Below are 14,210 nucleotides of genomic sequence, written 5' to 3'. Positions count from 1 at the left end.
ATATCTTCCTCTAACACCATAATTCAAATGCATCAATTCTTTGAAAGGCACACACCTTTCCTGATTATAAACCATTCAGTATCCCTTTGTTCCATCTGAATGATTGCCTCTTGGTCTATGTACAGGTTTGTCATTAGCACAATTAAGTAAGTCTTCTGGAACACTCACTCTCCGCAATGTTATCAATAGCTTGTCATGATCCACACATGAGCCTCTTTCTTTAAAGATGTCTTTTAAAGAAGATTTGTTCAATGCAATGCTTTAACTTTATGACTGCTGCTTCCATGAACATTGATTATGGGTCCAAGTAAAATGAAATCCTTGCCCACTTCAATCATTTCTGCATTCCTCACTATGTTGCTTATTGGTCCAGTTGTGAGGATTTTTGTCTTCTTTATACTAAAGGCTGTAGGCTTTGATCTGTATCAGTAAATGCTTCACGTTCTTTGCTTTCAGCAAGCAAGGTTGTATCATCTGCATATTGCATGTTATTAATTATTCTTCATTCATTCCTGAAGCTACCTTCGTCTGCATAAAGTCATTTCTCAGATTACTGCTCAGCATATACACTAAGTATGGTGAAAGAATACAGCCCTTACACATACCTTTCCAGATTTTAACCACTCAGTATCCCGGCATTCTGTTAGAATGATTACCTGTTGGTCTATGTACATGTTCTACTTGAGCATAATTTAAATTGTGTTCCAGAATTCCCATTCTTCACAATATTATCCAGAATTCAGTATGATCCACACAGTCAAAGGCCTTTGCATAGCCAACAAAACACAAACATCTTTCTGATATTCTCTGCTTTCAGCCAAGATGCATCTGATATCAACAATGATATCACTTGATCCATATCATCTTCTAATCCTAGATGGATGTTTTGGCAGTTCCCTACTGATGTACTGTTAAAATCATTAAAAAATTATCTTCAGCAAAATTTTACTTGTGTGTGATATTAATTAAATTTGATCCACATGTCATCTTCTTTTCTTTGGAATAGGTACAAATATGGATCTCTTCTAGTCAACTGGCCAAATAATTGTCTTCCATAGTTCTTGGCATAGATGAGTGAATGCTACCAGAGTTGCATCCATTTGTTTAAAGAACTCAATGGGTATTGTGTTAATTCTTGGTGTCTTTTTCTTTTTGCCAATCCTTTTAGTACATGTTAGACTCGTTTCTTCAATACCATTCGTTCTTGATCATATGCTACTTCCTGAGATGACATTGTTGTTGTTAGCTGCCATCGAGTCGGTACGGACCCATAGCAACCTTATGCACAGCAGAATGAAACACTGCCCGATCCTGGGTCAACCTCACAATTGTTGCCACGCTTGAGTCCACTGATGCTGCTACTCTGCCAATCCATCTTGCTGGGGGTCTTCCTCTTTTTCTCTGATCCTCCACCTTACCAAACATGATATCCTCTCCAATGACTGGTCCCTCCTGACAATATGTCCGATGTATGAGATACGAAGTTTGGCTATCTTGGCCTCCAATGAGCACTCTGGCTGCACTTCTTCCAACACAGATCTGTTGGTTCTTTTGGCAGTCCATGGCACTTTCAATATTCTCCTCCAACACCATAAATCAAAAGCATCAATTCTTCTATGATCTTCCTTATTCACTGTCCAACTTTCACATGCATATGAGGTTATTGAAAATACCACAGCTTAGGTCAGGCACACCTTAGTCCTCAAGAGGCCATCTTCACTCTTCAATACTTTAAAAAGACCTTGTGCAGCAGATTTGCCTAATGCAATAAGTCGTTTGAATTCTTGACTGCTGCTTCCATGAGTGTTGATGGTTGATCCAAGAAAAATGAAGTCTTTGACAACTTTAATCTTTTCTCCATTGATAAGAATTTGTTTATTGGTCCAGTGGTGAAGATTTTTGTTTTCTTTACATTGAGATGCAATCCATACCGAAGGCTGGATTTCATCAGTAAGTATTTGATCTTCATCAGTAAGTATTTTAAGTCTTCTTCACTTTCAGCAAGCAAGATTGTACCATCAGCAGATCGCAGGTTGTTAATGAGTCTTCCTCTAATCCTGATGCCACGTTTTTCTTCATATAACACAGCTTCTCAGATTATTTATTCAGCATACAGGCTGAATAAATATAGTAAAGGAATACAACCCCATCACACACGTTTCCTAATTTTAAACCATGCAGTACTCCCATGTTTTGTTTAAACAATTGCACTTTGTCTATGTACAGGTTCCTCATGAGAACAATTAAGGGTTCAGGAATACTCATATTTCACTATGTTGTCCATAGCCTGTCATGATCCACACAATCGAAAGCCTGTGCATAGTCAATAAAGCACAGGTAAACATCTTTCTAGTTTCTCTGCTTTCAGTCAACATTATGAGATGGCATAATGTTGGCCAATTCTTATGGTCTTTGTGAATTCCTTCCATTCTTTCTTTGATGTTTTCTGTATCATTCAATATTATGATCATAGCATCCTTCAGTGCATTATCCCACAGCACCACACCAGGTCTGCCTTAATAGGCATATGGATGTTATCCTATCAATGACAGCATTGTATTGCAGGATAGAGCTTGAAATGTTCTTTTTGACAATGAACGTTATGTCATTCCTCTTCAATTTGGCATTTCCTGACAGTAGATCATATGAGTGTCCAATTTTAAAGAGCTAATACCAGTCCATTTCAGCTCACTAACGCATGGGTTATCTATCCTTGGGTATTTCATTTCTTTTTGATGACTTCCATTTTGACTAGATTCATATTTCATACATTTCACGTTCTGATCACTATTGAATGTTGCCAGCTGTTTTTTTCTCACGTTTACTTGTTCTATATCAGCCAATGAAGGTCCTAAAGTTTTGTTCTGTCCATATCCTTAAGGTTGAGTCTACTTTGAGGCATCAGTTCTTTCACAGTCATATTGTGAGTGCTTTGTTTGAGTCCTGAGGGCCCCATCTTCCGGCACTACATCAGACAATTCAGAAGGTTTTTACTGGCCAGTTTTTTAGAAGCAGATTGCCAGGTCCTTCTGCCTACGCTGCTTTATTCTGGAGTTCCACTGAAACCAGCTTGTCCAACATAGGTGAGCCTGCTTCTATTTGACACACCACTCACTGGCACAGCTTTGCTACCACAGTACCACAAACTGACAGGCAAGTGGCGAAACCCTTGAAATGTTCATTTACCATATGCGAGGAACATTGCTAGTGCATTTACATGCAGCTACTCATTAAATCCTCTTAGTAATCCTGCTGTTACATGTTTCAACTAAAGCACAGATATGTTAAGTAACTTGCCTAAGTTCCACAGCCAACAGATGGCAGAACTGGTATTTAAGCTCCTGTCACAAAGCACGGTAAGGAGCTCTGGTAGCGTAGTGGTTACCAATCGGGCTTCTAACCTCAAGGTCAGCAGTTTGAAACTACCAGCTGCTTCGTGGGAGAAAGATGAGGCTTTCTGCTCCTGTAAAGATTTACAGCCTCAGAAACATTGTACAGGGTTGCTATGAGTCAGAATCGACTCCACGGCACATAACAACAACAACATCTAGCACAGTGGGTGGCTCCATATGATAAGCACTGCACTGCGCACTATGAGGTTGGTTGTTGAGCCCACCAAATAGCTCCAGGGGAGAAAGACGAAGCTTTTGGCTCCTATGAAGATTCAGCGCCTCGGAAACCCTATACAGTGTAGCTATGAGTTGAAAGCCACTGGACAGCACTGGACAACAGCGACAGTCTAGCGTTTCTGTGCTCGCGGTCATTTTCCTCTACTGCCTCTACAGTCCACTCAACCATGTGATAGCACAGACCAGATGGCTTGTCTGAAGCATGATCCCTGCTGAGAGAGAAAAATGTTTAAAAAGACTTTGCTGTCATACTAACAGTGCAGCCTTTCCTATAAACGGATAAACAGGCTATGATTGCTGCTTTACGATCATTCTACTCATATCACATGGTATGGGGTACTGAAAGATATGTTAATTTCCAGAAACATAAAATTATAACGTGGAAACAGACAGCACATTACTACCTCTAAGTCTAATCTATTGCTAAGTCATATGCTATCCTGACACAAGTATTTTTCTAACTGACCCCCATGAAACAATAATGAGTTATTTCATAATCTTTAGGAAACTACAGAAGCTTTTCAGTCACTTAGTTTTCATTTTACAAATGAGTAAAATGAGACACAAAAACATTACTCATGCAAATGATAGAAGGTAAATAAGGACCAATACCTGTGCTCCTGATAGCATTCATTCAATAAATGCAACAATATAAACATACTCAAGATCACACAACCACATTCTAGTAGAGCCAGATTTTGCTAGTTCTAGAGCTGTGCAATGGTGTATCACAACTGTAAAAAGGTAGATGGTCCTATAACATAAAGGGGGGAGTAGTTAATCCTATAGTCCAGGCACAGAGGACCCTAGGACAATCAAAAGAGAAGAGCATGAGCAGAATGTGGGATCCTATCCAGAGAAGCAGCAACACCAGAGATGGAGGCAGAGATGAGGACATGGAGAGATGGAGCAGCTGAGGACTCTAGACTGGCTGGAGACTGGAAAGAGAAAGGCTCTGTGTTGGTGGCCAGGAGGCAGGCTTGTAGAATGTGCCCTTTGATAGTTTAAATGATCATATATTCCTGAGTGTTTTTGTGTACATCTCCCCCAACCAAAAAAAACAAAACAAACAAACAGAGTGAAGGGAAGCAAATATGTTGAATGATGATGCACATTGTAGGGGACTGCAATGAAATCGATGTTCTCCCATGTAAACTATCATGCAATTCACAATAAATACAAAAAAGAAAAAGCAATGGGGTGATAGAGGTATGTGAACTCCTTTCTACTCATAAGGGGGAGAGAGAATAACCATCAGCAGCATCAGTCCAAGGAGGATTCCTATGAGGTGGAGGTCAGACCTGCCTCCTCTTGCCAACCTTCTTACCAATTCTGACACTAACTATCCATCCCACAGCATTCTCTCCTCCTCTGTTGGGTTTGATGTTCCCTGAATAAGGATAATGTTGTATTTATTTAGAATCTCTAGCATGTAGCAGACTACTTAGATTATAGCAAGTTTTCAATTAATGCTTTCTGAATGAAGACATAGAAATGATTTCTGAATGAAAGACTGGATAAACAACATTTCTAGATTATGACATTACTCTTAGATAAAATATAAGCAATGTATCTGCCAGTTTTCTAACTTAACCTAATTCTTGCTATGGACAATGGAGGGCTCTTAAAAGCTAATCAATGAGAAATTAATGTATTTTAAGAACCTTAATCATCCCTAACACTCCACTTGCCATTATATCTTAGTCACATCACTTCAAGGCCTTTGGATTTTATCTTCAATTGGCTTTCCATCTCTCTCATTGCTTTTACTATCCCTTACACATCAATTGTATCTTTTATAGAACTGTTACTTGTCCCTCTGATTAGATTTTAGGTATGAAAGATAATGACTAAATTCTATTATATATTACAGAACCCAGCGAAGTACCTTACACTTAGCAGATAATCAACTAACATTTGATGAACTGATGTTAACAAAGTTTCTTCAAGTTTCATTTCTGGTACATGCAGGATTATAAAGGATTTTTTAAAATAGCATTTGGGTGTTAACCATTAAACAGACATATATCCTATCTTGAGTTAAAACAAATAATAAATAGAACTTTCCCTTAAAATTTAAGAAGTCTTATATCTAGATTCTGGGGAGAAATTAAAAAAGACTTTTGAGAAAATGTTTCCTCTACATACAAAATCATGCTTTTCAAACAATAAAATTTACATCCGTTCACAGGTCTTTTTAGTTTGATTTGTTTTGTTTTTAATCTTAGCTTAGACTCAAGAAATCCAGAGTCACATAGAAGGAGAAAATATGGATAATGTATACACATATAAAATAGTCAAATGCCACAGAAAGATATATAAAAGTAATGTTTTATCATCCCTTCTCTTGTTACCTGCTTAGTTCTATATTTGAAATGGTCAGAGCTAACCACTGTTAACTGTTTCTTCTGCAGTCTTCAGGAATACACATGTCTTTTTTTTTTTTTTTCCCTCTTAAAATTAGATATGGTGGTGGTATGTGTCGTGGATCGGTTCCGACTGATACGGACCCTGTACAAGGTTTCTGAGGCTGTAAATCTTTACGGGAGCAGAAAGCCTCATCTTTCTCTGGCGGAACAGCTGGTAGTTTCAAACTGCTGACCTTGCGGTTCGCAGTCCAATTCATAACCACTATGGGATTGTTGTTGTTGTTAAGTGCCATTGAGTCAATTCCGACCCATAGCGACCCTGTATAGGGTTTCCGATCTTTGCCACTTCTGAAGACAGTGTTCTCCTCCGCATCTCTCTAACCCTACCCCAAAGAATTCTGCACTCTTTGATTTACACCACGCTAAAACGTTAATTTTGGCATCCCTGAGGCAGTCAAATTGTGTTCTTTTGAAATATTCTTCAAGTTTGGGGAGTATAAAGAAGTCAAAAGGGGCAGGATCAAAGCAGTAGGGTGGATGGGGTAAGTTTACCCAATGAAAAGCTCATAGGATAGCCCTTGCTACCTGTGAAGGATTAGTGAATACATCGTCAAGATGGAAAAAAATTCCTCGGCACAACTTTCCTGGCCTTTTTTCTCATCAATGCAGATTTCAATTTTCTTAAAACTTCTTCCTAAAAAAGACTCTGTGACTGTTCTATGTCCTTCTAATAAATCTATCAATATGACCCCTTTGAAGTCCCAAAATAAAGTCACCATCATCGTCTGAGCTGACCTCTCTGCCATGAATTTAACTGGCACAGCATTTATCTTCCTTGGAAGCCACTGTTTTGATTGGCCTTTAATTTAATTAAGTTTTTAAGTTTTTATTGCTAACTATGTGTTAGTTTACATGGGTGAACATTATCTTTACATTCATCCTATTGTACTTTGTTTCATTGCAATGATCACAATCCCCTGCATGCATCATCAAACAATCAAAGGCTACACCCCACACACCTGCCCCCCACCCCCAACCAGCACACAATCCCTCTCCCTCCCTGAGTCCAGAGTCCCCAGCTGCTCCTTCTGTCCACTTCATTGTCTCTGCCTCCATTCCTAGTATCACTGCCTTTCCGGACACCTTCTTGCTCACACTTAGCTTTTCTCCCTTGATGGTTCCAGGGATCTCTGCTCCTGGACTGCAAAATCAGTCACTCACCTCCTTTTGTTACCAAACGTTTACATTTACATTTACCTTTCCAACACTCAGACCTGATAGCAATCATTCCCTATTGAACCACAGGAGTTCTTTTCCCTCACCTTTTATTAACCCCATCCAGACAGGCTGGAAACAATTCAGTGGAGATTCTACCTTTCCCTGTATCCTCTGGAGCTAGGTTCCCTGTTGAAAGCTTGTAAGCCAGTCACTTCTTGCCTTTGTGGTCCCCCCCATTTTGGGTAGCCGACATCTAAGTTCCCCCTCCCTATTGACCCTGTGTACCAAGGGGGTGGGAATGAGCCTCACTGTAGAGATTTGTCTGCTCCTTTGTCATACTGCATCCACAAGCATAGGTCAAGTTCATCCACTTATAGTGGGTTACTCTTTTTTTTTTTTTTTTTAACTCTTCTTTCTTCCTCTAGTTGTGTTCTGATCATCTAGCCATTGATGCCAGGTCAAATGGGTACTATCTGCAAGTGTTGGTGTTCTTGTGTATCTCCCCTATCTTTACATAAGCTGGATGCTTCACACTCCATTCTAGTGCTCTGGGGCCATGTCCCTGCCCCTGGGCCCAGGAGTCCCCAGGTCTCGTCATACTACTGGTTAGCCAGGTCTCTCTCAATCCAGGTTAACATGAGTCTATTGAATGTGGTCAGATTTAGTTCACAACTTCATTGCTGTTTTTCTCGCTCTTCCCCTTATTGGTGACCAATATGGTCAGCAGCAGGAGCATATGCCTGCTAGTGTATTCCATTTGCATTTCAGTCTTGGAAGGGAGTTTGCCTTGAGGTGACCTGACCACTTGCCTTGATGGTTCCCTGGGGAACAACTTGTTTGTTCTTGTAGTAGTCAATTGGATGTTGCTTTTTGTTTTTTTTCCCTGCTGGTCTTTCTTTCAAGAAGTATCTTCTGTTCTTCTAGCTGCTCCCGACTGGTCTGCTTGTCCTTTCATGTGGGAATGTCCCACCTCAGAAGATTCTGAATGATGATCAGGATTCCACCTATGGTCTTGTGCAGTGCAAAGGCTCTGCAGGGAACCTCCTTCTCTGGGCAAGTTCTAGCCCCACTTTAATTATTCCAAACAGTTATAGGCTGATGACGGACTTACAAGCTTTCTCTAGTGATGTTTTTGGCTATTCCTCTCTCTCCCCTTCAAGTGTCTATTTTATAATAGTAGGCAAGGGAAACCAGGATTCATTTCTCTACTACACAAAGGAACTCTGATGGTACTGTAAGAAAAGAATTGGACTGCTAACTGCAAGTTTGGAAATTCAAATCCACCAGCCATTTCATGGGAGAAAAATAAGGTTGTCTTCTCCTTTTAAGATTTACAGCCTCAGAAACCCTATATAAGGTCACTATGAGTCAGAATCTACTCAGTGGCAATGGCTTTGGTTTATTGTTTGTTTCCCTTGGTGATGCTTTGGGCTTAGCACTGTGCTGCTAACTATCAGGTGGGTGGTTCAAACCTACCACTTGCTCTGCAAGAGAAAGAAGAGGCGGTTTCAGTAAAGATTTATGTTCTTGGATATCAGAAGGAGTCCTGTCTTTTGCAGGGTCACAATGAGTCAGAATTCATTTGATGGCAGTGGGGTTGCAGTTGTTAACTACCCAAGCCTTTAAATCTTTTCGGGAGCAGAAAGCCTAATCGTTCTCCCGCAGAGAGACTGCTGGGCTCAAACCATGGTCCTTATGGTTCACAGTCCAGTGCTTATCTCATGGAGTAACCATGAACTCCATACTAAATATGTGGGAGCTACAAAAAGTTGGTGGAAAAATTCCATTATCTTTGAATTCCATTTCTTCCAAGTACTTACTAAGCACCTCCTATTTCTCTGTTATTTATTTTAGTGTCTCTATACTAAGTATTTAAGGAGCTCTGGTAGCGTAGTGGTTACGAATTGGGCTGCGAACCTTAAGGTCAGCGGTTCGAAACTACCAGCTACTCCACGAGAGAAAGATGAGGCTTTCTACTCCCGTAAAGATCTACACCATCGGAAACCCTATACAAGGTCGCTATGGGTCGGAACCGACTCCACGGCACTTAACAACAACAACAACTGGTAATGTAATGGTTATGAATCGGGCTGTGAACTGCAAGATCAGCAGTTCGAAACTACCAGCTGCTCCGTGAAGTAAAGATAAGACTTTCTGTTCCCGTAAAGATTTATAGCCTCAGAAACCCTGTGCAGGGTCGCTATGGGTCGAAACCGACTCGACGGCAAGGCACGGCACTTAACAACATACTAAGTATTTAAGGAATTCTGGTAGAGTCGTGATTACGAATTGGGCTGTGAACCTTAAGGTCAGCTGTTCGAAACTACCAGCTGTTCCACAGGAGAAAGATGCAGCTTTCTGCTCCCATAAAGATTTACAGCCTCGGAAACCCTGTACAGGGTCGCTATGGGTCGGAATAGACTCAACAGCACTTAACAACAACAACAACATCAACAATAATAAGTATTTGCCTTAATTTTTTGAGATCAACCAGATATACAATATAAATTAAGACAGTTCTATGATAATACGAGATAACCTGAAACACGTAAGTCACCCCAATAAGGGAAAATGGCATTGAAAAGTGACACTGGCTTAATTGTCACCAAAACTTGTTGTTACACTCCTAGTGTAAAATTTAACTAGTAATGAAGTTTGCCTCTTTTCTCTCTGAAAGCAGGAAGACTAAAGGGGAGTTAGTAAGTATTCCTTGTTTGTTAACGTGAGTATATTTAGAGGATGTTAAATTCTTAGAGGAGTCCTGGTAGGGCGCTGTAGGATAAGCACTGGACCACAAGGTTGGTTGGAACCACAAGGTCAGTGGTTCAAGCTCACCAGTTGCTCGTCAGAAACCCTATACAGGGTTGCCATGATTGAAACTGACTACTGACTAGATAGCACTTAACAACAACAAAACTCTTAGAAGCATATTTGCTAGGGAAAGGGTTTTTTGCAGTTAAAATATTGACGTCATTGCCAAGTGCTGTAGAGGAGGCTCTAAGTATAGTGACCCTGCATAGAAGGAACTGGTGGGTTTGAACTTCCAACCCTATGGTTAGCAGGCCAGTGATTATCCTACAGACATGTATACTCAAACTGACTTCCAAAGGCTTTGCACTAATTTCCACTGTTACCAAGAGTGTGGCAAGTAGGAGCTGGTGATACCCTTGACATTTCCATTTACTTTATCCCCTGGCTCCCTTGAGCCCGTTCCTTAATCAACAGTTAGCAATGTAAAAGCTGTAAGATATGAAGGGGCTTCAAAATGTTTCTGGAAAAAATTTCACTATCTTTTAACTTTTTTGATCCACGACTGTTTTAAAGCTCCCACACATAGACACATATTATAAATTACTTAAACAATAGGTCTTAAATTGAATTTGGTACATTTTTACTTTATCATCTGTTTATTTATATCATTCATGATACAAACAGATGTTGAATAGATAAAAGAAAAAGACACTAATACAAATGATTGCCAAAATTTTCTGGCCATATTCTTTTATTAATTTTTCAAAAGAGATATTGATAGTTTATTCTGAGACCTATAAATAAAAGATACCATAAAAACAAAATTTACTTTTCCTAAAACCCATATGAAAAATTATAATACTTACAATCATCTAGATCTAGAAGTGAAACATCTTTGGTAACAGGATTTCTGCCTTGTCTTGCCTTTTTTTCTTTTTCCTATAAAATAACAAATATTTCATTTATTAAAATGTTCTACTTTCAAAATATATTATAAAGTAGTACTTAATATTCCAGAGCAAGTATCTGCATCTCTCGGTTAAAAAAAAAATCAAAGAAAGTTTCTGTATGATTACATGAATTTTTTTTTTTTTTAAACAAAATTATTATTTCAGATAATATTTTCCCCATCCTGCAAATTTTTAAATATTTTGTTCTTAAAGGTTATAAATAACCTTCAGAAGAAAATAAAATGTAAAATATAGAGGTGGTTGAAGTTGAGCACCGTAGGGTTGGTTCCGACTTGGTATATGTTTTCTGAGGAAAAGCTGGTAAATCTGAATTGTCAACCTTGTGGTTCAAACTGACTTTGCAATCCAGTGCATAAGCCCACAGCCCCACACCAAGGCTCCAAAATATAGAAATAAGTAGTAATAATTGGATAATTTGATAACTTTTCATAGTTCTTTGATAGAAATTATACAAATATTCTTCAAAATAATTTTTAAACAAACAGATTTAAGAAAACGAGAAGCTCCAACAATATATGTTAAACTCTGAAGTTATCAATCACTTGTGACAGGCTAATCTTTGCTGAGACACACTTTGTAAGAGGTATTAGTTATACTAAGTACTTTATATTGCAATACCGGGTGTATCAAGATTTCTTTTGCTGAAGTAATTTACTAAAATCCATAAATGACGTTTTCAGGCTCTTCTCATTGTGGTTGAGAAGGACTCACTTTCTCGAAGGTTTTCAGCTTACTTTATTTATAAATGAAGTCCTGCAGTGACGTAAGCACTGGGCTACTCAACAGAAGGTTGATGGTCCAAACTGCTCTCCAATAGAAAGATGCTGAAGTTTGCTCTCCTAAAACTTTACAGCACTAGAAATACTATGGGGCAGTTTGACTCAAAGCAGTGGGTTTATGTTTCCTAAATGTCTATAAAGATGGGACAGAAAAAAATGCCCCTAAACCTGAGATATTCAGAGTTCACTGGTGGTGGTGGTTGTGCGCTGTGGCGTCGGTTCTGACTCATAGTGACCCTGTACAGGGCTTCTGAGGCTATAAATCTGTACAGGAGCAAAAAGCCTCATGTTTCTCCCGCAAAACAGCTGCTAGTTTCGAACAGCTGAACTTGAAGTTAGCAGCTCGACTCTTAACCACTTCGTTACCAGAGCTCCTTATTCACAGTTTAGTGAAAGATTTTTTTAAAAAGTTAAGATTAAAAAAAATTTTTAAAGTACAAATTGGGCAGGTGGCAGCATTGATGGACTCAAGTGTGGCAGTGGTAGTGAGGTTGGCCCAGGATTGGACATTGTTTCTTTCTGCTGTGCATGGGGTCGCTACGAGTAGCCTCTGACTTGATGGCACCTGACAACAACAACAACAACTGTCAGAAGAACAAATAAATCTGTGTTGGAAGAAGTACCCAACCAGAATGCTCTTTAAAAGTCAATATAACGAACCATCAACAGAGAAGAGCTGAGGGTGGGACCCTGCCCAGAGAAACAGAGATGCCTGAGATGGAGACAGCGATGATGACGTGGAGTGATGAAGCGGCTGAGGACTTGAGATCCAGAGAGGGATAGGGGCTGTGTGCTGAGGACCATGGGGGTAGGGGGCGGGTTTCTGGGATATACCCTTTGGGTGGTTGATGATGCATGGAGGGGATTGGAACCATGGCAGTGAGATGATATACGATGGAATAAATGTAAAACTGAAGTTCCCCCATGTAAACTACCATATAATTCACAATAAAACATTAAAAAAAAAAAAAAGTCAATATAACGAGACTTCGTCTCTTGTACTTTGGACAATCACAATGTAGGCAGTTCAAATCCACCAGCCACTCTTCAGAAATGCTATATAGGGTCATTATGAGTCAGACCAGACTCAAGGACACTTAACAACAAAAGTATTCAGTGTTAGCGTTCTCACAACAGTGCCCATATATGAACATTTAAGTTCTGCCTGGTTTTATTTTTCTCATACCAATACCCATGACAACTGTTTTCATGGGTCACACAGTGGTAGTTGGCATTGTATGCCATGGAATCAGTTCTGACTCATAGCAACCCTGTACAGGGTTTCCAAGTCTGTCAATCTTTGTAGGAAGAGAAAGCCTCATTTTTCTCTCATGGAGCTGATGATAGATTCGAACTGCTGACCTTGCAGTTTGCAGCTCAACTCGTAACTCACTACAACTCATAACTCACTATAACTGTAACTCCTTGGGTCACCCGAATGTTGTTTGTTGGTGTTGTTAAGTGCCATTGAGTAAGTTCTATAGGGTTTCTGAGGAGCAGCTGGTGGGTTTGAACTGCTGACCCTGGGATTCAAACCAACCTTGCAGTCCAGTGCATTATCTTACAGCCCCACACAAGGATGGTAGTACACATTAAATCCTAACTAAAGAATGTTCACTAGTTACACTGATATCATCAGCATTAATTTTCTCCCTTAAAAACTGTCGGTTCTGCCATTGAAAACACCAAACCATCAAGATGGAATTTTATTTTCAATAATTTAAAAATAAAACAAACACTATCTGCCTCTCCTTTTACCATCTGACATGAATAAAAATTTCTAGAACAAGGATAAAAAAGAGAAAAAAATTAAGTTTTGAGGCTGAAATTTAAAAAAAAAATTGCAAAGTAGCTTAAAGCACAGGTTGAGGATGAAATGCTATGTCAACTACAATATCATTCCTGTGAAGAAATAAGATATGTCAAAAGGAGCTTATCACCATGTGACTTATCAAAATGCTATCCCGAGCACAATGGGTGCAGCGTCCTAGACGCTACAATGGAGCATGACTATCTTCATGGCACTGTAACTTCCCCACCTGAAAAATTAGAGACCTGTCAGATCAATATAGAGTTGAAGCTGGAGGCAAGTCTATACCTTATTTTCTACTTCACAGCTAAGAGTGTGCAACAATATCTATTAAATACACATCAGGTCACATACAACACAGGAACAGAGCTACATGTGAAATTGGCATAATCTCAAATTAGAAGCCAAAAGTAGAAAGAATGAAAGGATCTCAAAAGGACAGAATTTCACTGACTTTTTGGGAACAGCAAATAACCAGTGACTGAAATACAACATTAGCAATAGATGAATGGTCATTTCTAGGGACCTGAAAAAGCCTTGCATTCTCAATCAAGGCTATAAAAAAGCTTTGTGATGTGGTCAGCATTCTTCTTTTATATTTCATTTTTCATTAAAAAAAAAAAATTCATCGTAAGTTCAAAACATTTTCATACTTACAGGATCTACTATAAAAAAATAAAATA

At 39.2% G+C, this 14,210-nt stretch overlaps 1 protein-coding gene across 1 annotated transcript in view; it reads right to left on the bottom strand.

The window, feature by feature from the left end:
• LOC102820845 (AP-3 complex subunit beta-1-like) overlaps positions 1-14,210 on the bottom strand; it is a 370,338-nt gene that overhangs the window by 99,039 nt on the left and 257,089 nt on the right. Inside the window, exon 21 of the mRNA XM_006873299.1 lies at positions 10,834-10,906. Within this exon, the coding sequence (XP_006873361.1) occupies positions 10,834-10,906 (73 nt within the window). The remainder of the gene's footprint in view (positions 1-10,833; positions 10,907-14,210) is intronic.

Source organism: Chrysochloris asiatica, unplaced genomic scaffold (genome assembly GCF_000296735.1).
Source record: "Chrysochloris asiatica unplaced genomic scaffold, ChrAsi1.0 scaffold00234, whole genome shotgun sequence".
Lineage (NCBI taxonomy): Eukaryota > Metazoa > Chordata > Mammalia > Afrosoricida > Chrysochloridae > Chrysochloris > Chrysochloris asiatica.
Note: the sequence above shows the minus strand (reverse complement) of the source record. Positions and strands in the feature narration are given on the sequence as shown.